At 39.3% G+C, this 26,347-nt stretch overlaps 1 protein-coding gene across 1 annotated transcript; it reads left to right on the top strand.

The window, feature by feature from the left end:
* Positions 1 to 23,287: 23,287 nt before the first annotated feature.
* LOC118234545 (trace amine-associated receptor 13c-like) lies at positions 23,288 to 24,822 on the top strand. Its single transcript, XM_035431138.1, has one exon. The coding sequence runs from the start codon at positions 23,415 to 23,417 to the stop codon at positions 24,414 to 24,416; it is 1,002 nt and encodes a 333-aa protein (XP_035287029.1). The 5' UTR covers positions 23,288 to 23,414; the 3' UTR covers positions 24,417 to 24,822.
* Positions 24,823 to 26,347: the final 1,525 nt, after the last annotated feature.

Genomic DNA, 26,347 nt, shown 5'->3' with positions numbered 1-26,347 from the left:
TTGTACTTCGCCTCCCGTTGCGACAGTTTTCGGCTAATGTACAGCACGGGGCGGTCGACTCCCTCCACCTGCTGGGTCAAAACAGCCCCCAGCCCTCTGTCCGACGCATCGGTCTGCAAAACAAAAGGGAGAGAGAAGTTAGGTGTGAACAAGAGCGGCTCCCCACTGAGAGCTTCTTTTACCCTCTCAAATACCTGCTGGCACGGTTCCGTCCACTGGACCGGATCTGAGGCACCTTTTCAGGTTAGGGGTCAGTTAGGGGACTGGTCAGCTCCGAAAATGCAGGGATGAACCATCTGTAATAGCCGGCCAGCCCCAAGAACTACCTTACCTCTTTTTTTGACTTAGGTCGGGGACAGGTTGCAATCGTGGCGGTTTTGTCCACTAGAGGCCGCACCTGTCCACTTCCCAAGTGGTACCCCAAATACCGTACCTCCATTCGGCCAATAGCACACTTCTTTGGGTTAGCCGTGAGCCCCGCCTGCCTTAACCTCTTAGCGCAAAAAATGGAATTTCGCAGCACCACCATTGTCCCTCTGGTCGTTCATTTAATACGCACCCACTCCCTGCAGTCTCATCTAGAACTACACCCGCCACCCATGACATTATGGACAATATTGTCTATCTTGGCATTCATAAAAATATTATTTCACCTCTAAAAAATCATATTCCGTCATAGCAACAAGATAAACCTGACAGTAGCCCTAAGATATGCCAATACAGCAGTGAAAATGCTGCTCACTGAATAACGAAATAAACGAGAAAAAGTTTTTTTAAATGATACCATGTCATTCTACAGTTGATATCTGGAACTAAATATTGAATAAATATACAACCTTACCGTTGGTTTTACGTGTAGAGATGTCCCTTTTGAGACTGAGTGGTCATATATTGTCTTGTACAATCTGTTTGTGATGCCTGGGTACCTTCCAAAATAGCTGTGTGTAATACCACACCTGTTGTTTATGGCGTTGTCACCCTTTTTAGTACAGTCTGGCTTGATTGATAATTCATTTATTCAGTAGGTGAGAGTATATGCTTTCTAACAATGTATAACATGTCTAATTTTGCTTTTGGAATATATATATATATATAACGTTTTATAGGTCAGCGTAACCAAAAATATTCTTAGCATCGCATTCACTTACGCATTCACTCTGTGGTAGCTGCACCTAATGAAACGTGGTAAACGATTTTTTGTAATTTCTGGGAAAATACTATTATTATTGAGGACTTCTGGACATAGCTAAGCCTCATGTTTGCTGATAGACCTAGCTGACATCGTTTTCTGGAGCAAAACAGAAGCGAATAGAACAGTATCATTGATACTGTGTCTGTCCCCATCTACTGAACATGGATGAGATTTCATCATTGCTATGTAGGCGTAAGTATTACTGCTCAAAATATTTCGGTTATATACGGTTTTTATTTTTTAATTGAGTGTCTTTAAATAGGTTAGTGGTGTTATATAATGTGGATATTTCACACTGCAATGTAAGCGTTAGATGGTAGTGTAATAGTTTTTGTGAAGCATGCAACAGTGATGACGTGATAGTTGGATTATTGCCAAAACATGGTGGATGGTTTAAAATTGTTTTCATGTCGTCCCATCCCCATACAAGAAAAACATACGAGAGTACAGAGTATAGAAATACATATAAGAGTTCATTATTACACATTTAGGTACTGTATCGCTTTGTGTGACAATATTCTTGCATTATTCTTAAAATCTGATAGCAATGTTTCATCTTAAACCTTCATAAGGGGCTCATTTATATGCTTTATAATGGACAAAAAACATTTTATTTAATTTTGGAGAGATTTTGGATATGTTTCTGGACCCCTAGATATTTTATACCACTGTACGGACTGAAAGCTTGTAATTCCGTCAAAACAGTTGAACTAAAACAGTGCAAATTAATTTTTGATATTTTGTCTAGACAGCTGCATTTCTGGTACTTTTTTCTTCCAAAATTATGAATATAAACTAATCTGCGTTAGTACTGTAAATTGTACAAATGTCTTGCTTCATTTAAGCCATTTTTCAAGTCTCTGTGGTGTTCACATCTGGAGTTATAAAGATTTAAATAGGGTACCCCCTAAATGGGCAAGGATTGGCAAGATTTGGATTGCACGCTAAGGGGTTAAGTGTCGTAAAAGGTGCCTTATGCAGTGTCTTAAACGTGACTCCTCCTCCTGACTTTCTTTCCCTTCAAATGAATGTGAACTGTATGTACTTATTTATGACTGGATCATGGTATTTATGACTGGATTATAGGTTCACCTCAAATCAATGATTTACATTACATTTTAAATAAGTGAATGTTTTGCTTTTATTTATGTATGTTGTGTGCAAGTGCCGTTTATGTGTCTATATGTGTTCTGACAGCCAGAACCCACTGACACCGAAGCGGTATACAGTTACAATAGGATTTTAACTTTTTTAAAGGCAACCATCGGACCCTCTCTAAAGAGGGGATTCAAGGACTTCACTGTCTACTGCAGAGGACACTCACCCAGCTGAAGTCCCACCAGCTAAGAGTAAAACACACTTGACCCCAGAGCCAAAAATGGTATGATATGACACTAGAAACTAAAAAAAGAATAGCCTCATGCATATAAATCGCTCAGAATTTATATGCCTAACTGAATCACAATTAACACATCGTTATTATTTATTGCAGCAGAAAGCCAGGACGGTGCTAGGAGTCAAGACCCTCGGTAACCAGCAAGAGAGCCCCTATATCACCTGACGAAATGCGCCCTTCTCCAAAGGTCCTCACGGACAAAGTTTTGAAGAGGCAGTGTGGTCTCAGGTTTTCATAAATTCCCTTCGCACATCCGAACAAGTTGGACTCCCGAAAACTTTGATAAATCCCAGTTTTTATGTGTAAATGTTACGAAATGGTACAAAGGAATTACGAGAAATTTTGTTCATATGTTGCTTGATAAATGAGGCCCAATGTTGTCATGCCACATAGAAGATGCATGTCAAAAATGAAGATTGTACTTCAAAAACTCTTCTGCTTATCATGTGGCATGATTTAGACAGAATATTGTAGTTATTTTCAACAATTATCAACACAGAAACTTTTTTTTAGTATGCACACTCCACTTGCATGTATTTACAAGTATATTAAGCAGAATATGATTGAGTTATTTTTGAATTTTATCATAGCAACTCAATTTTTGGTGCAGGCAACTCAACATTTTGTCGGAAATGGTCTGAATCATCTAACTACATCTGTGACAAAGAAACCTAAAGTATAACTGGCACCACCCAGCCACAACAACCAGAAATGTACACCTTGTCAGTCAGAAGGAAAGCCACTCTCATCGCACTGGACCCCTCACATCCCCTCCACATCTCCTTCCAACTACTCCCATCTGGAGTATGTATTAGGTGACAGACGGAACAAACATACCAAGTTTCTGAGTTGTATTGCAATGGGGGTGTTTACAGTGAACTGTAACAATGTCACAGGCTGTGTGCTTGACCTTACCTCAGACATCTCACTGTCACTGGTTCTTGAGTTCCTGAGACGTACTTTTTATAATATCCTCTGGTTGAGAATGACATGTGTGAACTGTACACAGAACACATAACACATAACTTCTGAACACACTTTCAAGTTCCTGTTTGTGCATGGCATGGCATGGCATGGCATGGTTTTAAACCAGGGGTGGCCAATATTATCCTGCGAAGGCACAATGATGGTCTTCAATCAGGCCTTTCATTATTACATTACATTACATTTATTTGGCAGACGCTTTTATCCAAAGCGACGTACCAGAGTGCATTTCATGGTCATGGACAACTGCAAAACACAGGTTCAATAAGTTACAATACTTATTTTGTACAGCTATGTCTAGCCAAGTACACAGTTTAGTTCACACAGTGAACACTATTCTGACCTAACCTATGCCAAGCCAACTAGGCAGAAGAACAACCTACAATATTAGGACAAATACAAATTACCAAAAAGTTCTGGGATGGGGGAACATGTAACGAGTGTCATGAAAGGGGGGGGGGGGGGGAATTTAGAATTAAATATACAGAGTGGTGGTAGTTAGTAAATGGTAAACGGACTGCATTTATATAGCGCTTTTTTCCAAAGCACTTCACAATTGATGCCTCTCATTCTCCAGAGCAGTTAGGGGTTAGGTGCCTTGCTCAGGGACACTTCGATACGCCCAGGGCTGCCAGACTTACCTCCTGAGCTACGTCGCCCCTAGTTAGTCCAGGTATAGTCTGAAGAGATGAGTCTTCAGATCACGGCGGAAGATGGGTAGTGAGGGAGAGGTTTGAAGAGGGTCAGGGAGTTCGCTCCCCCACTGGGGAGCTAGGGTCGAGAAGCTCTGTGATCCCTTTACTTGGGTGGGAGGGGGTACAAGGCGCCCTGCTGCTGCAGAGCGGAGTGGTCGAGCAGGTGTATAGGATTAAATCATGTCCTGCAAGCAGATAGGGGCTGTCCTGTTGGCTGCAGTGTAGGCGAGGGTCAGGACTTTGAACTGGATCCTGGCAGCGACCGGTAGCCAGTGGAGTGATCGCAGTAGAGGAGTGACGTGGGAGAATTTGGGAAGGTTGTAGATGAGTCGGGCAACAGCATTTTTAATCATTTGTAGTGGCTGTATGGCACAAGCTGGCAGGCTTGCAAGGAGACAGTTGCAGTAATCAAGGCAGGAGGTCACCATAGCCTGGTCGAGCAGCTGCGCAGAGTGCATAGTCAGGTATTGTACAGAAGGAATCTGCAGGACCGTGATGTTGCCTTTATGTGCTCCTTGAGGTCCAGTTGGTCATCCAGTACCACCCCCAGGCTCTTTACAGAGTGAGAGGCAGTCACTGTGGTGCCATCAACCGTGATTGAGAGCTCACGAAGTAAGGAGGTCTTGCACAGGAAGAAGAGCAGCTCAGTTTTGTTGAGGTTGAGCTTCAGATGGTGGCTGGCCATCCAGGTGGAGATGTCAGCCAGGCAGGAAGAGATCTTATCATTGACCTGTGTGGCCGAGGGGGGGAAAGAAAAGAAGAGTTGTGTGTCATCTGCATAACAATGATAGGAGAAGCCATGTGAATTAATGACTGAACCAAGAGATCTGGTGTATAAGGAGAACAGCAGAGGACCCAGTACAGATCCCTGCGGTACTCCTGTAACAAGGGGATGAGAAGCAGAGGCAGACCCCATCCAGGTGACCTGGTAGGACCTATCTGGAAGATAGGAAGCGAACCAAGACAGGGCAGTCCCAGTAATGCCCATCTCAGCCAAGGTGGAGAGGAGTATTTTGTGGTTGACCGTGTCGAATGCTGCAGACAGGTCAAGAAGGATCAGGACAGAGGAGAGGCGTGAGGCTCTTGCAGTGGCGAGTGCCTCCGCCACAGCCAGGAGCACAGTCTCTGTTGAGTGCCCAGATCGGAAGCCAGACTGGTGAGGGTCTAGCAGGTCGTTCTGGTGGAGAAAAGAGGTTAGCTGTTTAAGCACTGCTCGCTCAAGGGTTTTGGACAGAAAAGGTAGAAGCGATACGGGTCGATAATTCATTACATCAGAGGGGTCTGAGGTGGGTTTCTTGAGGAGTGGGGTAATGCGAACCATCTTAAAATCAGAGGGAACATGACAAGAGGCAAGAGAGGAATTAACAATGGAGGACAGATAGGGAAGGATCTCGCTGGAAATTGATTAGAATCAGGCGTGTGACTGCTTGGTTGGTGCAAAAGCATGCACCCACACCAGCCCTTTCTGGCTAATATTGGCCACCCCTGTTTTGAACAATTAACATGTTTAGCTGTTAACATATTTTAACATATCAGGTCTAAAAGGTTGAAAATCAGGCTATAACTGTACAATGTTTGTGAAGTACAACAGAGACACATCAGATGTAATAGACTAACAATTATTAGACATACAAAGATGAAAGACAGAAAAGACATCAAAAAAATAGCATTAGTAGCCTATCTGCAGTAGCCAATGTTACTTTGCATTTACCCAATATGACCATGACGTTACATAACCAGATAACTAAGTAGCCTATGCATGATGCTTGAAACAAAACAAAATCATTGTAACGTTAGCTAGCAAGCAAACCAAATATCAAGATCACACTACTGCCAGATTCAAAAAATTTAATCCTACCAAAGATTGGATAATGCCCTGCACTTATACTGCATAGCACTGCATTACAACTCATCTGAGCTTTCAGAGCCACTCCCATGCTCATATTTGTCACTTGAAATGTTGCTTCAAATGTCCTGTAGCAAGTTGCTGTCTTCTGTAAGTAACAGTAAGTAACAGTCTCTTGCACAAGCCTTCATCCATTTAAGGTTCCACAGCTTTCTCTGGATGATGCACTGCAGTCCTTTGGACCCTTCTTTGGTCAGAATCCATTGTAAATCTTAACGGTATAACACAATGAAACACTTGCGTTAGTTAACTTTAGCAACAATTATTGTTGTGAACTTTTATGAAATATATCATTGAAATGCATGGTCTTACTCATCACTGTGTCATCAGACACCAGGTGGGACAGCTTTTCCAGGGTGTCTCTACGACTCAAAAGGGACTTCCAATGACGGTCCATCTCTGTGACCAAAATTTTCTTCTCCTCCTGGAGTCTTCTTAATGCCATGATTTGGTCAAAGTCTTTTGTTTTGGTCCTTAGATCAACAGAATCTGAAATGCATTTGAGAATAACTTATTCTAACAGTCTGTCCCTGTGACAAGTTTGAAATGCTCATATTTGCTTCCCATTCACCTTCAATACGGTTGCGGAAATAGCATAAAACTTATAACACATTCCCAAACACATTTTCTGCCAGTACCTGCTAGCTCTCCTTCAAAGGAGTGCATACATACCACTTTGTGGTTGCTGCCACGGCCATGCTGTTTCGTGAGACAGAATGGTTTCACAGTTTGTGTGCTTGGAACCATACTGTTGTACTTCTCCACAACAGCAGCCAGGATCCCCTTCTCCGTCCTGATCTTCGCACGGAGCCTGGCACGACCCTTGTTGCCGTCTCTTTCCTTGTAAAGCTGCTGTGACCGTTATTTTATCCCAGCCACAAGGACCTCGATCTTACTGCCTAAGTCAGCTGCTGCTGTTGTTCTGTCGTTGTTGCTGCCAAGAAATAGGTATGAAATGGGTAAAAATAGTGTTTAGTTTGGAATACTGAGACAAGATTCATTTATCATTTGTAACGATATGTATTAACAGTAATTTCCCCACTTTCTGCCCAGTATTTCACGTCATCCACCCAGTCGTCCAATTGGCTCTCTGCCACTCCCAACTGCTCTGACATGGACTCCAGGGTCTGCACCTGTTTTTGCAGAGCCTTGTGGGTCTGCAATGGCAAACAACACAAAAATAAATACAAAATCATTCAGATAAACATACTGGTAACACAGAAAAATAAACATCCACAAACGAATGACTGATGTCGGTTATATCTTTGCGTCAGTGACGTGGCCAAATTCGCAACCTTTTGCTGATTCCACCTTATCGCCATAAGGGTCAGCATGTCTACATCCTGCAAGCACAGACAGTGGGATGTTAGCATTATCACACTTGGGCAACAGTGGTTGCAGGAGATAGAGCATGTTGTCTTGGAACCGGAAGGTTCGCTGGTTTGAATCCCGGGTTCTCCTGAGAGTCACTGAACCGCACTGAACTGCTCAGGATGGCTAGATTGGCACTGTGCATAGTTTCCGTCATCAGCACCAACAGTTCGTGAATGTGAGGCAAATTTGTAAAGTGCTTTGAGAGATTGGAAAAGCTCTATATAAATGCAGACCATTTACCTGGTTTTGACATGTGTTTAGTTGTCACTGCAATCCTAGAGAGAAAGGCATTGCACTGTTCTACCTCCTCCCCCAGTGTAGGATCAGCCCCGCTCCATTTAACCTGGTTTAAAATACACAAAACTCTAAAAATCAAGAACATTGGTGAGTGGCAGTCAAAGGTCATATGCAGATATCAGGTGATCTTATGTGCTAACTTCGTAACTCCATAACAGTGCTAAAACAAAGAGATGTAGTAAAATAAGAAATAAGAGATAAAATATAAGACACAATATACAAGTTCTAAGATAAATAATATAGGCTGATATACAAAAATACAATACAAATTATAAGATAAATAACATACACGAATATGCCAGTATTTTTCCAAAAAGATAAGGAATATAAGGTATATAAATATATGTATAGGCTCATTTATGGCAGGTTTCGACTGCCGCACTATCATACACAATCACAAAGTTATCTACACCTACCTCACATTTGAAGTCATGAGCTTTGGCATGGAATACAGTGAGGAAGGGTCTCATCTCTAGAAGGTGCTGTAATTCTGGACACTTTTTTGAGACTCTCTGGAGGTAGGGCCAATATTTGCAGGTGACATCCATGCAGAAGAAATTTATGTTGTACCTAGTTGCCATCTCTTTTTGCAAGTACATAGGAAAAGCAAAGATTTCTCCCCCTTAGATGTTCAGGGCAGACAGCAGCACACCATGACGGCAGACCGCAATCTCCAAACCCTCCTCATTCAACTTGCTAGCTGACCTCTGCGACGTCTCTCTGGCTGCTGTCCATTCCCCTCCACAAACACCTTTTCCAGGCACCTACAGTATAGAACATGGTTAATGACTATGGAGCAAAGTTAAAGACCATCATTATGACTTAGATATTATTGTTTTCCTGTATACATGAGCTGGTAAAGAACAGGGCTAAGCTTGTAGGAAGTGAATTTACTGACAGAAAGCGTGTGCAGTTTGATATCACTATACACTTGACGATTGATGGTGTTTTGCATTAAAGATTCAGATGCAACATATACTCTGCAATTTTACACGAATAGTCTTTTTGAAGATGTAGTCCACAAATGCTGTGACGTCTTCGTCCCTGGCTATGAAGACGCCTTCAAAGATGCCCCCCTCCTTTGACCTAATAAAACACAAATATACAAAACAGGTATTCTTTAGTACGACATTCCAACATAAATATTGTTAAATCCAGTCAAAGGTTAGTTGGTACACATTTAAGTGTTATGTTTTCTTATTAACACAACCAGAGTGACATTATACACATTTCGGAATACCCTGCTGTGTTCTTGAACTGGTAATGCTTTTTGTTTCCATCCACTGAAACCACAAGCATATGAGGGTTGCAGGCAGGACAGAGGAATTGGTCTTCCTTGCATAGGTTGGCCACCTCGAACTGGACGGCAACCCACTCCATAAAACTTTTATGGAAGGTGTCTGCTGCAGGTGTCTAATGCAATACAGTGAAATCAACAAGAGATTTACGGCAAAATGAGCAACAAACATCTTTTCACTACACAAAATAACACGTGAACAATACTGTAGGATAGATGAAACCAACACTCACTCGGCCAAAGCGTACAGTACGTTGATCAAGCATTTTGAGAAATGCTTGGCAAGACATGCCTGGCGTCTTCATTTCTTGGAATGACCAAAAAATGTTGGTGTCATAAATGGTGCTGAAGTTCAAGGTGGCAGGACAGTAGCTACTTTTTATAAGGTCATCCACCCCAGGCGTCCAGATGGCATGGCAGGTCTCGCAAATCAGCTCTGGCACGTTGAGATCGTATCTTCCTACAAAAGTCACAATGCCGTCCACTATAATATAACAACTTGTGTACTGTCATCACTAAGCGTACACCTTGAGCTCAGTTATACAGCATTTCAAATCACCACTAGGTGTCACCAATATTTTCGTTCCAATACAACTTGGCAACTTAATTAATCAATATCCCTCAAGTACGAGTGCTTCGTAGGGAATCAAAGCCGTGCTGCTATTAGGTTGAACAGCACAATTGTGAATGTGATAGTCCTTTAACACAGAAGTTCTATAAACAATAAGTTTGTATCAAGTAATGTAACACATTAAGATATTGTGGCAGGGGTTGTGTAGGTGTAGTGGCGTCAAATGAATTCCAACTTCGCCACTACTTGGGGGCCCTAGTTCCAACAAGCAGTCCATGAACGGAGACGGATACGTGCGTATAAAAATAAACACGTCCTTTATTAAAACAAAAAGAATAGTGATTTGAATTTTTTAAAACATATTTTGCAAACAGGACAAAGGAAAGTACTTCACATCCTTACCATTCATTGTGACCAGAGCGACTGGCTTTCCCGGTCTGGCCTTCAATGCCTCTGGTGTGCAGCCGCATATTTGCATGGGCACCTCCACAGGTAAAGGCCGCACTGAAAAAAAAAACATACACGTGAATTAAGATAACTTCTACGGGCCGAAATATAAAATATGGTGTTCGCTCGTATAAACTAGAACTTACTACACTGAGAAAGAACCTCATCCTCAATGACAGTGTTTGGCGGCAAAGGCTGGAAGAAACCATGAGTCATGGCATCTCTGTTATGAAGAACGTACCTTTCAGAATGTATGGTGATGTCACATTCTGCACAGGAATATGAGCTTGGGAGGCAATCTCTACAATGGATAGCTGCTGGATTGCTCCCACAATGTTGGCAGATGGTTGGTGCTACATATTCCTGTGCCAACATGCTGTTTACCAGGCGTGGTCCCTCTTCCCTCCACCTCTCAGCAGACAGACTGTTACGTGTGTCCCAGTCTGCAGAGGCCAGAAGAGGTGCTGCTGTTGGTGCCTCCTGCACAGTCCCCAGACAATCAGAGCTGATGAGTGACTCCTGAAGGTCTCGTGGCAGACTTTCTGTTAACATGGTAGAGAGTATTCAGATACATTACATGTGTTATACAACAGCAAAGTTTACTACATACTTCATCACAAATTTGATATATTTGTTTTAAGATACATGGTGGCAAAAATAATTCCCCCCGCTTCTCTTCTCCCTCCCATCACTCTCAGTGTTTCTGTTCATGAAGAGTTGGTTGTTCCATTTTAAATGCATTTGCAGTTCATTCGATGGTAAAGGGGTGTGTTTACATGGAATTTTAAGGGATGGTTGGTAAATACTGGGCGGGAACAAGAAATCTGAACACATATGCGGCCAAAGAGCTTGCATCTAACTGTCAAATGTAGACGTAGCAAGTTGTGTTCCGATTAGCACATTCTGATGACTGAGATTGCATGAAACGACAGGTGTAACCATGGCCTAGGAGACTCACAGAAACCAGATTTTTTCACAGAACACTTCATTTATTGATAGCTGCTGGAATGTATTGAAGAAATTTTATAATTTTATAATTCTGCTTGAATTATAGTGAACTATGTCTGCATTCTGCAGCTTTACAATAGCTTAAGCTCTAACTCAGTACAGAATGAAATGTAAAGATTTTAAAAGGACTGATTCATTATAAAGATTGTAATAAGATCATTAATAATATTAATTATATGAGCATACTGCTTCAGACCAATAAATGGCACAGTGAAGTACATACCAACAGTCTCAGGAGCAATGGTCTCCCCACAGTTTGTGTCAGGAGCAAGGCAGGTAGGATCAGGCCTACGGCTGTGACCAGCTGTAATGGAAAAACAACATTGAATCAACACTTGCAACATATGGGCAAGTTCACACCATGGTCAGCATTTGAAGTAAATAACAAAGTTCACAAAATCAGATTATGCTATTAAATACAATGATTTCTGTAACACACATTGTAACATTATTAACTACATCCTATCAAAATGTTATATGGTTTAAGCACAGCTTGGGTGCTTAATACATTATCATTACATCATGATACTGTACAATTTTGCAGCTCTCTATCATGGAAGCCCTAAAAGGTTGTGGATTAACACATTCTATTTACTCTGTTTACCCTAACTCGTTGTCACGGGAAAACAGGGTAAATAAAATGTGTGAATCCATTAGGGCTTCCGTACTCTATAGAGCACAGGTATTTTACATTTACTTATTGTATATGCAATTTCAATAGGGTTAGCAGCTATACATAAAAAAAGATGCATACCATGTTGATCTACTGTACCGGTACATTATCACACTATCTACTGCGCACTTATGCTGGCCGCTGGCCCTGGCTAGAGGAAGATTTGAAATTATATAACACTAATCTCGCTGACCCTTTTTTTGACCCATCCTTCTAGAGGAGTTTGGCCGTTAGGCAACCACATCTCCATTCACATCCCTTTTCCTCCAACGCACTGTTATTGCTGGAGGTAGAGGTATGGAATTGGTGGTCTTGTCCTGTTAGGTGTATGACAAACAATACAAAAGTTTGTTGTGTGTATGCTTTGATTACAATGTATAGCTTTAACATAAGAGTATTGTTATCGCTGGTAACAATCATGGCACTAATCATCACTGCATGTTAAAAAGTGGGTGACATGCCTTTTCTGAGCATCTTCCTCTAACATTGGAGATTCATATTATGTGGTAAGGATGGCGTGCCGTTATGTAATTGGCCAGTAGCTCGCTGTCTCTTTAATAACACAAATATACCCATTGAATTAAATGAACCAATCATCTGTAACCAACCTGGCTCTTCAATTCCTCAAGCAGCATCTTTGAATACCTCTTACAACTGCTAGGGTGAGTAAAAATGTATTGTTTTAACATAGAGACCTGGCACACTATCGCTGGTAACAATCATGGCACTAATCATCAGTGCATGATAACATAAATATAGCTGTTGAATAAAAAAAGCATAAAAAGGCAGCTGTTACTAACCTGCCCTTCCAATTCTTCGAGCAGCGCGTCTGCTGCTTTTAATTCATCTTCCAATGTCATCATTGTTGCTCTGCAACTGCAAGTAAATACATTACAAGCAAATGTTTATGTTATGGTTATACCTAGCTAGATGCTAACAAGATGGCTCGCGAGCTAACATTAAAACATTGCCACCTTCGTATCTGTAAACATAACACCAACAACAACACATGGTCTGCCTGTTTCAACCGTTCTATGATTTGGATTTAGGAAAACCTAAGTTGACTGCCAAATTAGCTGGCTAGTTAGCTAAAGTTAGCTAGCTATTGGTAACGTTGACGTTATTTATCGCGGGATAGGCAGAAGTGAGATCGTCACAGGGGATGACGTCGTCATGTCCAATTTGCCACATGATTAAAAAAAAAAAACTTTATTTAAATAGAGTACTTTCAATAAACAAAGTAATCAATGCTAAGATTGAAAAATTACAGAGGTCTCTTACCATCGGTAGAGTTAAGTATTGAATCCATCGGAGGACAGCCGGTTGCTGGCATCGTCTCAAATACCTTTTTGTGGGCATTATTTTGGAAGCCGGAGTCCCAAAGCACTGTCACAAACATTCTTCGTTGGCCAACATGATTTGGAATTGGACTTCAATTTTCCACAAAAGGGCAAAAGGGGACCGAAATACCTTTTCCAGGCAGTAAACCAATCATACCAGCCTCGAAAGAGATTAAATAATGGTCGCTGAACAAAATACAATAATAACATGTCTGTTATATTTTAAAAAACGTTGATCATAGGTAATCCAATACACTCCAAATAAACATGGAGTGTATTGGATTACCTATGGATTACCACCCAGCATGCATTAGCCTAGGTTTATGCTGATGTTTTAAAAATAATTTTCTGTGTAGCCTGTAGTATTAAAATGAAATCATTTGTGATATATTTTGGTATATGTGTATGTGATTTTAAGTAATTAAATTTGAATAGGTCACAATAGTATTGTGTACAAACAGGAGCTCTGAATTTGCGCTGAGGTTCAGACTACTGTCTCTCCGCGTCAAAATCCGCCAAAGTGGTAATTCAATAGTAGTCAATGGGCTACCTTAGGTAAGCTAGCCTATAGTATTAAAATGAAGTTTATTTATTATTTATTTATTTATATTATTATGAATATTATTATTATTTGTTTGTTCCCTTTCTCTCTTTTTAATTCTAATTGAAATAATTCTTTTTAATTATTTTCATTATTCTTTGCAATTATTTTCAGTGAAGCACAATGAGTTGCACTTATTGTATGAAATGTGCTATACAAATAAAGTTTGATTGATTGATTGATTGATTGATTGATTGATTGAAGTAATTTCTGGTACATTTCGGTATATGTGTATGTGATTTTAAGTAATTAAATTTGAATAGGTCACAATAGTATTGATTGTTTACAAATACGAGCTCCGAATTTGCGCTGAGGTTCAGGTTACTGTCTGTCCATAGCATCAAAATCCGCGAAAGTGGTAGGCTAATTCAATTCAATGGGCTACCTCACTCGTCAACCCAAGACGCCCAAGTCTTTCCAATGCATCGAACAGTGACGAGAAGGGCCCTTGCCCAAGCTGCAATATTTGACGAGTTGGGAATGAGAACATGTTGCTTTTTTGGGGAATCTGTGACTAACAAATGCATATCTGTATCCCCAATCATATGAAATCAATAGATAAGTGCTTAATGAATCTATTTCAGTTGACTGATTTACGTTTATTACCTTTGAACTCAATAAAATCTTTGAAATTGATAAGTGTTGCATTTATATTTCTGTTCAGATTCAGACAACTTTATTGATCCCAAGAAGGGCAATTCATTTGCAGCTTACCCAGTCCATACACACAACTCCGAAACTCACAGACAAGGTAGTTACATGTCAGAGGCAACAGATCAACGTACATGGGTCGATACAAGGAAACAACGAGCAGCAATAAATAAAATAAAACATTTTGTTATAGTTCCCTATAAATAACCGAGTTTAAAAGAATGTAGCAGTCATTTAAAATGACTACTGTCGGTTTTTAGTAGCCTGATAGCGGAAGGAATGAAGGACTTGTTTGTTCTCCTAAGGGGCACATTATAACACCGGCCTGAGGGCATTACAGTGAATTCGCTGGACAGAACATGGTCAGATTGGCTGATAATTCCTTTTGCTTTCTGGGCCACCTGTTTCTCCCAGAGGGAGCACAAGTCTCTTTGCTGAGCTCCAATTATCTTGGAGCAGACTTTCACAATACCATTTAGGCTATTCTTGTCCTTCACAGATAACCCATTAAACCAGCAAATAAATGAGAAAGTTAAAAGACTTTCAATGAATGATTGATAAAAATGACAAAATAGTATCACATACACAAAAAGAGTTAAGCTTCCGCATTAAGTGAATTCTTTATTGTCCCCTCTTGACATCAGACTCTGTGTTTACATCGAATTTGAGTTGAGAGTCGAACACTGTTCCTAGATACTTATATGTGTCAACAATTTGAACATCCACGCCATGTATAATGCTGGCTTTTGGTTTGTCACTATTCTGCCTAAAATCAATGATTAATTCCTTTGTTTTTAATACATTAAGGTCGAGGAAATTATCATCACACCATTTAATAAAGGCAGGTAGGGTACAACCATGATCTGATTCTGAGCCCTGAAGAAGAGGCAATTGGGCGGTGTCATCAGAGAATTGCACAAGATAGATTCCCTCTTTAGAATTCATGCAACTGTCTGTATACATAATAAAAAGTAGGGGGGACAGGACACAACCCTGGGGTGATCCCGTATTTGAGACCTTGGTGTTGGACACATGTCCATTCACCAAATCCTGCTGGATTCTGTCCGTTAGAAAATCTAAGAGCAACATCAAAAACTGATTATTCTACATTATGTTAAACTGTCCAATATTTTTTGATGCCCGAAATTGTGGGGGACTATGTACAAAAGGTTCTATAATTTCTAAACGGTTCATCTGATATGTATGAAAATTAAAGCCGACAATCTGCACTTCAACCTCATTGTCATTGTGTGTGTGTATGTATATATATATATATATATATATATATATATATATATATATATATATATGGCTTTTTGCCCCTGTCTTTGATTTCTCCTCATTCAAAGACTTTTGTAGCATTCGGTCCACCGGAGAGGCGGATTGGTCTCGGTTGCGCCGGTTGGTGGAGAGAGCTCACGCACCTAGGATGTGTTAGCTAATCAGCCCAGGTGCTTAAAAGTGTGCTGCTCTCCACAGTTCAGGGCCGAGACCGGGAGCTAACACCGAGAGGGCAGTTATGATTATCGTTTCGTTTTTGTTTGAGCACGAATTAAAAAGAAAGGAATCCTCGGCTGGAATGCTAGAGGAATGGGACCTGGCCGGGAAGGCGGGTCAGCTATGGGCGGCGCACGGGAAAGTGGTCGCACCATTTTACTTTCTTTTGTCATTGTTATTTTAGCTTGTTGTTTTAGTTTATTGTTTTTGCCCGGAACCAGTGAGGGGGAAGGGTGAAGAGGGTTGATTATTTGATTTCATGTGTGTGTGGGTGTGCTCTCTCTCTCCATGTGACAGACAACGGTGTTCCCTGGCACTGCCGCATCTCCCTCCCAGGGATGTCACACTGGGTTAAGACAACTTTATTTTCCAAAATGATGTAAAAATTATTGATGTAATTTTGGAATACTTTTACTAAGACTTGACCATTTGTATACATTTGGTAGTATTTAGATTTTTTGCCAGTGGAAATGCATTAGTATCAGTTTAGTGCTCTTGTTTTGCATCAGATTCTGATATTGATAGGGCTTTATTGTGTATACTTTCATATGATAAATAATTTGGGCCTAAAAAGAGTTAAATCCATCCCAATGGAACTGGTGTTGGAAAATGGATCTTTGCTATTGATTGTGTTCTGAAAAAATGGGAAACAGATTTTGGTTCTTTATTTTCTGGAAGTAACTGCCCAGCTGAGTGGGACAATTGTTTTTTTGCAAGGATAGTTGATCTTAAAAAATATTATGGAGGCTAATATGCAGCAGAATTCTTATTCCTTCAATCAGTACTTAAATGCTAATATCACTGAAGAGGAAGTTAAAAGGGCAGTTGGTGGGCTCAAACTGAGAAAAGCAACTGGTATTGATAATCTGCCAAATGAACTATTGAAACTACCCTGTTTATTTAAAATTTGATGTAATCTTTTCTCTGTTTGCTTTAAGTATAGCCTGGTCCCCTCTGCTTGGCATAAGTCTATAATAAAACCAATCACTAAGTCCCATAATAATGATCCTAGAGTTCCTTTGAACTATAAGGGGATAAGTCTTCTCAGTTACGTTTATAAACTCTATTCTAGTATTCTTAATGAGCGACTGTATTGTTGTTTAGAAACATTTGGTCTGTTGGTAGACGAACAAAATGGCTTTCGAAAGATTAGAGCTTGTATTGACTACATATATTCTTTATCTACTATAAATCATGCTAGAATACAAGAAGGGAAGCCTACTTTTAGTTGTTTTATAGATTTTCAGAAAGCCTTTGACTGCATAAATCATTACCTTCTCAGTTTCAAATGACTAAAATCTGGTATAGATGGTAAATTTTATAACGCCTTAAAAGCTTTTTATCAAACCCCAGTTGCATGTGTGCAGGTCAATGACCATAGAACAGGTTGGTTTCCAACCCCATCTGGTGTAAAACAGGGGGACGTGCTCTCTCCCACGCTGTTTGCTATATATATAAACGATCTAGTACTAGAAATTAATCAAGCAGCTTTTGGCGTTAGATTGGGTGATTTTACCATCGGCACTCTTCTATACGCAGATGATATAGTCCTTCTTACAGAGACTGAAAATGATCTGCAAAGTTTGTTGAATATTGTTTGTTGTTGGTGTAACAAATGGAGATTGAAGATAAACAAAGATAAAACTCAGGTTATGCATTTTAGGAAGAAGGGAGAGCTACAGACCAAGTTTAAATTTCATTTTGGTTCAACACCTCTGTTACTCACTGAATATTACAAATACTTAGGACTTACTTTAGATGACCATCTTACCTTTGAAGAAGGAATAAAAGCTTTATCGGACTCTGCAGGTAGGGCACTGGGAGCTGTCCTTAATAAGGTTAAACTATGTAGGGATCTTGGTTATAAAACCTATACACAGTTGTATAAATCTTGTGTCTGTCCTATTTTAGATTATGGTGCAGGGGTCTGGGGTTATTGTAAGCAAACAAAGTGTGACGCAGTTCAGAACAGAGCTATGCGCTGTTTTCTGGGTGTGCATAAAATGGCCCCAAAACTTGCAGTATGTGGTGACATGGGATGGGAGCCATGTGAAGTGCGCATTAAGGGTGACATGTTGCGACTGTGGAACAGATTAATCAATATGCCCAATAATAGACTTACCAAACAAATTTTCTGTTGGGATTTTTCAAATAATTATCCTTGGACAAGGGAGCTTGGCAGGTCTTCAATATATATTTAGGAATAAATTATCTTGTAGTGTTAGTCAAATTAAAACAATACTATTTGAAAATTATAAACAGAAATGGTCAGAACAAATTTTGTGTAAACCAAAACTGAGAATGTACAGTCTGATTAAGAGTATTTACCACCCTGAGCACTATGTTACCCTTAACCTGACCAGAGCACAGAGGTCTGTTTGTGCCCAGTTGAGATGTGGTATCATGCCTCTATCGGTGGAAACTGGATGCTTCCATTCAATTCCAGAGGAGAATAGAAAGTGTCACCTGTGTGATTTGGGAGAGGTCGAAAATGAAATGCACTTTTTGTTCTATTGTCTATCATATCATAATTTTAGATATAGGCTTTTCCTTAAAATGTTTACTGAATGTCCTGATTTTTCTATATCTGATGAATGTAGACTTCATTACCTGTTTAGACAAAGTGTTTCACCTAGCTCAATTTTTGTTAGATGCTTACCAACAGCGTGCGAGGGCGCTTTATGTTTGATGTGTTTAAGGCACAGGCTGTGCCCCAGATATGCCTAAATTATGTATTATAGCTGTAAATGTCTAAGGAGCAGGATTATGTTCATATTTGGGCTGATATTAATTTACATGAATGGAATTATATTACAATTGTTCTTTCGCTCTCATTATGCTATGTTATTGCTCTTGTTTATTTTTGTAGTCTTACAAGCCCATGTGGGCTGGGCACCTTTTGGTGCATGACACTTTGAAAAAATAAAAATAAAAACCTAAACCATATGCGTTCAGTTCATAGAGATGAACCTGTTGCCCTCAGAACATCAGAAGCGCATTAATGTAATTGATTCGAAAACAAAAGATTTCAGTAACTAACAAGTTTAATACTCCAAATTAATAGAAAAGAAAAAAGTGCAGATTATACATATTTTACGCTTGCATCCAGCTGCTCTGAAAGTCACCTTTTTGCAGCACAGATCTGGCCCATATCCACCATTGAGATATGGCCCAGGTGCCACATCTAATGCAGAGATGCCATAAGGCCAAATATCAGCCAACAGGCCAGGTTCAGTTTAGGCCTAATGGTTCTCATCTAAATAGGGTATAGCAATCAAATCTGTGGTTTCATTTTTGCATGTGCAGAGAGGAGCCATTCTTACATCTTCACAGCTGAATCCTTGCTTGGAATTCATTATGATTCAAGGACCTTACAGAGACACACAGTAGCCTTTCAACAATTTTGCAACCTGTCAAGGTATTCTTTTTGCTCCTGAATTAATTTAGGGAATACTTATTCCTATCAACTATTTATTAACTTTTTTTTTTTTGCTTTGACGGCATGGAGTAGGTTGTGCTAATTATAAAAATGAGATCCTGTATAAATGTCTTGACACAATGTGAAAATGGAGTTATTTTTAATGACTAAAGAGTTTATATTGGGAATCACTCCACAAAAATAGTAAATTAATCACTAACTGCATAAATGAGTAACCAAAACAGATGCCTTTTAAATTTTTCACCTCTCCCCCATTTTACAATCAAACAATATCCAATTTCTTACTCAGATGTTGTCACGGTTCAGGGGGTTAGGACCCAGGCGCAGAGTGAAAAAACACACGAAACTCAAAAGGATAGATAGAAACAAGAACTTTACTACAACAAGAAAAGGCAAACAGGGCCACGAAGGGCAAAACAACAAACTCAAAATTCTTAAGAACAAAAAAAAAAACAGAACAGAACACAGGCATGTGGAACACACAGGCAAACACATAAAAGGAAACACAAGAAGATACATACAGGACTGGAACAAGCACAAGTCAGAAACAAACTCAAGGAACCAGCACCCGAGTCAAGGGGACAAAGAACTTAAATAGACAGGCGTAACAAGACACAGGTGAACTCAAAGAACAATCAAACCAGAAAAGGAGGGGATAACAAGACACAGGTGGGAACAATGATAGAATAATTGAAGGCAATAATACAATTAACAAGGGAACGAGCAGGACACAAAACAGAAGTGCCGCCATCTGGCGGCCCAACAAGGAAAAACAGAGACAGAAACACAGAACCATGACACAGATGTCCTAAATCTGAGAAGAAGAAAAAACTGTTTATCCAACCTTTGTGCAGTCTCTGTAAGGTTGTCTGTATATCAGTGGAACATCATCAATTCTTATCCTTATTTGCCCCCCACCCCCCAAAGGATTGCATCATTTACCATGATTGTGTGCACAAGCAGGGTACCATGGAGAGTTGGAGCATCACTAAAAATGAGAACTCACACAGAGGTGCTAACTGAGTCTCATGATTACTCCATTTATGCAAGAAGTATATTGCGAAAACAATGCCTTCATCTGTTTGTCTGTTGGACAGTCTCAGCAGATTAATCAAACCTATCCTGTTGATGCTATCAAGTGAAGATGTGTTGAAAAACATTCATTTATTTTCCATGGGGAGGAAAGGTGTGAATCACTAATTGCCTTCAAAACTGATCTGCTAATATTCCCACAGCTAACAGGCTACCTTTCCTTGAATACTTTGTCTATCATTACATTCAAGCATTGGCAGCATATCTTAGAAATTATATGACATTTTTTATTAAAGCACTGCTATCAACAATAGTGAAGGAAATGCTAATTCTGCTGTATCCTGAAAATAAATCAGTTGCTATGCAGCATTTTGTGTCATCCTGGTATTGCTCTGAGCATCTTTCACATAAGCTCATTGATTCAATATAAATAATATCATATGAATGGTTGCATCACACATGCTTTGATCAATGCAAGGATGATGCAAGGCCCTCTGTTCTTCACTGAATCTTAGGCTTTCTTTAAGTTTGTATTGTAAAAATATCAATTAATGCAGACAACTAGGAGAAATACTGAAAATACAGTGAGAGCACCAATTATCGACCACCCTTGAGGGGTGTGGGGGCATGTAGGCTATTGACCACCTCAAATGCTGGCGTATTTATTTCGTATATATTAATATAAAATGCCAGTCTAAAAATACACACAATAAACTGTCTAGACTTGGAACACCCTAGGAACATGAACACTCCTTAATAACGATGAAGTGCCACTGCACGAACATCGCTTCCGTTTCCAACCACTTTCCTAATGATTATTTTGCTTCCGATGACTTTGGTTACAACTGTGAATATGTACAGATTGCTAGAAATCCTGATACAGACCACCCTTACTCATATTAAACTTAAATACACAAGGCAAGCCACTTCTACAATATGATCTTAAGTAAAGACCAGTTCCATTAATCACTATGGGTGGTCCGTACACATCCCTTAGCAGCTAATGCTAGCGCTGGGAGACTTCTAACATATTTACCACGAAAAAAAAAAGAAGTACTGAAACAAATAGCCTCCAGAGGATAACAAAAACTTTTCTACATATCTAGGTACAACATGTTACTGATATTTTTTCTATTTTTATATACAGTTGCAAATATGTTTACATTGCTTTCTATCATGCTGTCTATCCTGTCAAGAATGGGTTCTCTCACTCAATATTTTATCTTTTGAGTTGGAAAGCGGGAAAATCATCCTTTTGCGGTTTCAGAATTTATAAAGCAACTACATTTTTAACTCCCCAATTCCGAATCACAAATTGTAATTTAGTTCACGCTGTACCACTTACACCAAGGCAAGGAGCCCTTCATTTAGTACTCATGCATGCCTATGATGTTCAACAGAGTACAATCAAGTAAATAACCATTTCACGCATCGGTGGAAAATTTCAGGTGGAGAGTTGCATTTTTTTGTTTGTTTCGTATTTCTTGCACTATAGAGGCACTTGTACTTCAGAGGCATTCATTTTTATGTGATTTGCACTTGAGCTGTTTTTGTGTCTTATTTTTTTACGTTTGTGTTTTGCACAGAGCCACAATACTTGGGAATCAATTGGCAATTATCAGCAGTAGCAGTAATCACCAGTCACTTTCACATTATCAGCAACAAACCTGGTTCTCTTGGCACGGATTATACAGGATTTTGACTTAATGGAAATACCCCAAGTTAGTCAACTCTGCTGGTATGCAGGATGAGTCACGATCTGTGACATAATTAGAAGAATACTTTTGACTCATAATATAAAATGATCATAACTACATATTATTAAAAAAAATAATAATAATAAAATAAAAATATAAAAAATCCAGATATCAAAAATCTTGTGGGGCACGTGCCCCCCCAGCTTGAATGGGCATGACGCGTCTGATACTGTATATATTTGAGTGAGTATTACAGGGTTGGTAGCACTATGACTAGCTTTGATCACAATTGTTAAATGCATTCAATCTTTTCTTGTGAATAAATGATCCAACGCACATGCAAACGTGTTTTGTTATACACAGAAACATGTAAACACACTGCAACTACCAAATTACACTAGCCAACGAGTAGTTAACAGAACAGCAGAACAGCTCCATTATACTGACTATCCGCTCCCTCCATAGTCACTGCTGCCAGTCACAAGGCATGTTTGCACTGGCCTCCAATGTTAGAATCAACTTTCCATGGTGGTCAGGACAGGAGAATTGTTGTGTACCTTCAGGTGCAAAATGTTAAACTGAACACCCACTTCTTCCATTGCATCTTGGTTCTCCTCTCATCCCCTACCTGAATATTCATATCCATTGTAGCAGTTCAGGTTCTCGTAATTTTAATGGCTATAGGTTTCTCTTCTTAGGGCTTATTTTGATTGTAATCTGTATGTGCTCAGCGCTTTAGTTTTTTTGTCAACATAGTTAATTTGCCTGAGTGCTTCAGTGATAGTGAATTTATACTCGCTAATATGGGAATTATGTAAACCAGGTCTAGAATTTTTATGTATGTAAATGAACTGAATGAACTTGTGTTTAAAGATGTTTGCCTTAATTTTCCATGAACTCTTAGATAATTCAAATCACTGCATGCAATCCACTCTGTTAGTTAATCCACCAGTGTTAAATTGAAAGCTCTTTCGTCTTGAACCCTGCTCTGATTTTATTATTTGATTACATCACTGACTTTTTCCAGTTATGATCTCGGTCTCCTAACACAACCCCCTGTACAAATAAATGTAATTTAATCTGATGGGGATTCACAGACAACCACCCCAAAAAAAAAAAAAATACGATGGTAACCCCTGTATATAAATGTGCTCCTACTGCACTTGATGATCCAAAAGGACTCTGCAAGACCAGCAAGCTACATTATGCTACACTTTTTATGCACATTCACAGAAGGATATTCTTTTTTTAGATAGCCTACATTAAGTATAATGACAGAACGTTTCATTGTTCAATGAAACTGTAACCACTTCTTTCATGGATCTCACAGAAGAGCATCAAGAGACACCCTGTGTCCATTCAAACTTTTCTTGTTTGCAAACTTCACCAACAGCAGCGGATGTGTTGCTGTATATGTCTGTAGCGGTAGTTGTCTCACTGACCGTGTGTGGAAACTTGCTTGTGATCATCTCCATCTGTCACTTCAAGCAGCTTCAGACACCAACTAATTTCCTCCTGATGTCTTTAGCCATGGCGGACTTCCTTGTTGGGGTAATTGTGATGCCCCTCTATTTTACTATGTGGATAGATCCATGGAGGTGCTTTGATATTTTGTATTGCACAACTTTTAAAGTAGCAGCATATTACTTTACTTGTATATCAATTTATAATGTAGCTTTAATTGCATTGGACCGTTATCTTGCTATCTCCAACCCTTTTCACTATTCCATGAAAATGACAGTGAATGTAACTTTGAGGGTGATAGCCATACTGTGGTTGTACTCATTAATCTACAATATGGTGCTTCTTTATTTCAATGGAAATATTCCTGACATGAAAGCAGACATCACATGTGGTGAGTGTGTTGTTAGAGTAAATAAAGTATGGGCTATTGTTGACTTCATAATTGTATTTGTTTTACCATGCTCAATGATTGTAATTATAAACTTGAAAATTTTTGCTATTGCTAAAAAGCATGCAAATAAAATTAAGAGTGTCAGAAAGTGCCCAAAAAATGATCATGGTTCTATGGCCTCTGAAAGGAAAGCAGCAAAATCCCTTGGAATTCTAGTGGCAGTCTTCCTTCTGTGTTTAGTACCCTATTATGTATGTGCATTCCTTGAAATCTATTTTATGAACAAATCTGTCCATCTTGCAATTTTAATTACAGCACCTCTAGTATACTTGAATTCTTCCATCAATCCAATCATTTATGCTCTTTTTTATCCATGGTTTCAGAGGTCTGTTAAACTCATACTAACACTTAGAATATGTGACTCAGAGTCTTCTATGTTGAATGTGCATGAACGGGAAACCTAACAATCTCCGATGAATGTCAAATGAATGTGATGTTTATAAACCAGTTTAAATTTTTTCATCCTTCCTTTACACAGATTATCAAAAAGCCCTCTGCTTGCAGTGTCGAACACACCCAACATAGCATTGATTGCCCTCATGATGTCATTATAACAGTTTTTAAACTTCATTACAAATGTACAGGGGACTATAAAGGCCTTAAAGGGCGTACATAGGAATATTCCTAGAAAGTTGTTCTAAAACGTAAAAAAAAAAAAGTTAAATTCCCTGTAAGAAGTTGTTCTTTTCTAAAGTTCCTTGTCTTTTTCAAACTTTGTATCTGTTTTCACTCTTGACAATCCATTGTTCCTATAATTTGATAAAATGCTACTGTTTTCCTTTCTTGTCTTTTTTTATATAATATAATAAAATATGGTCCATTTAGAAGTACAAGACATTTTCATGGTGGTTTGTGGGCAGAATGAGCCAATAAAGTTTTCCTGTTGTGTAGTGTTGTGGATTTTACCTTCAATGGAGGTAAATAACTCAGTCAGGTCGCAGAGTAATTCAGAAATATAATTTTCTGGGCCAAAGAGAAGAAACTGTTAAAGCACTCATCACAGAGTTCGAGAAGAGTGTCTCAAACTTCTGTTTACAAGTTCTGCCTCTTATATCTTTCCGTAAGCTATCTTTCTATGAGGTGATTCGCCTGGCATGACACTTTCTTACTCCCCCAGCCATACCAACTTTCTGCTTTCCTGAGAACCTTTTTGTTTCACTCCAGAAACCCAAATGAAACACCTAGTTTCCTGGCGCCTCACGGCACGGGAGGGTGTCCCTTCTTAATCTAACTTCTTTGTCTGCCTTTGCGTACAATCCTGCTTTGTACAGCTTGTCTTCATTTGACATACACAATACATGCAGTTTTCAAGAAAGTCACACAGGCTATTGATTAGGATATGATTTTGCGAGCAATGGTCATAAATATACCACCTGATTATATGCTTATAGAAAGTGTACTTTTAACCATGAATTTTACTCCATTTACGAAGTATCCTTCAACTCATGTTTACATAGTTATGACATTTTCAGACACCTGTGGCAAGCTTTGTATCAAAAATTGTTGCAGTTGAAACTTGGCGGGACTCTCAGAACTTTATCTATCTGACTCCCTCACCTCATCCACACGTCTTCCTCCTCGAAGGTCGTTCCTTTCTAGTACCTTTCCATTTTGCACAATTAGTTACATATATAGTTTTGTTATAAACACATAAAAATACATTTCGTATAGTTAAACACAATAAGCAGGCTTGTTTTCTATCACAGTAGTACTAATTACTTCCAATAAGTTTTAACATTTTCACATCATTAAAGAACATTAAATATTAAATAGTTTGGAATTAAGTTATCTTTATGTATGACAAAGCATTTATATAATGATATAATTTAAACTGCATTTTACTTCATTTTAATTTACCTATGTAGTTGTTGACTAATTTATCTGAATTATGGTTGCAGTTAAAATTTGGAACTCTTGTTTACTTTTTACGGAAACTAAAGTTTGCACCTTGTTGCGAATTTCTGAATCTAAACACAAATTTTCTGCAGCACTTGCAGACCAATAAAAATGAGCCTAGGCAGGTGGTGGAAAACCACATCTACCGATACTGAGAAATGGAACCAGTCGCTTCCTTTACTTTCTGAAGGTCTTAACTTCTTCACATATATAATCTTCTGGCCAAGCCATTCTTCTTGTATTGATGTATTGTGGGGTGGAGTCATGTCTTCTGCAGGGGTGAAGCTACAGATATCTCTTGGCTGGGTTTTGTCCCCCATGCAGTCCAACCAGTACCTGGCCCTTGCCCTTGGCAATCATGGCGTTTAAGATGTTCTGGAAAAGCTGCTGCACTATTTCCGTAGCAGGAGGCCATACAGGGTTGTCCCAGTCTCTCCAC

Source organism: Anguilla anguilla, chromosome 8, assembly GCF_013347855.1.
Source record: "Anguilla anguilla isolate fAngAng1 chromosome 8, fAngAng1.pri, whole genome shotgun sequence".
Lineage (NCBI taxonomy): Eukaryota > Metazoa > Chordata > Actinopteri > Anguilliformes > Anguillidae > Anguilla > Anguilla anguilla.
This window is presented reverse-complemented; position numbering and strand designations above follow the sequence as displayed.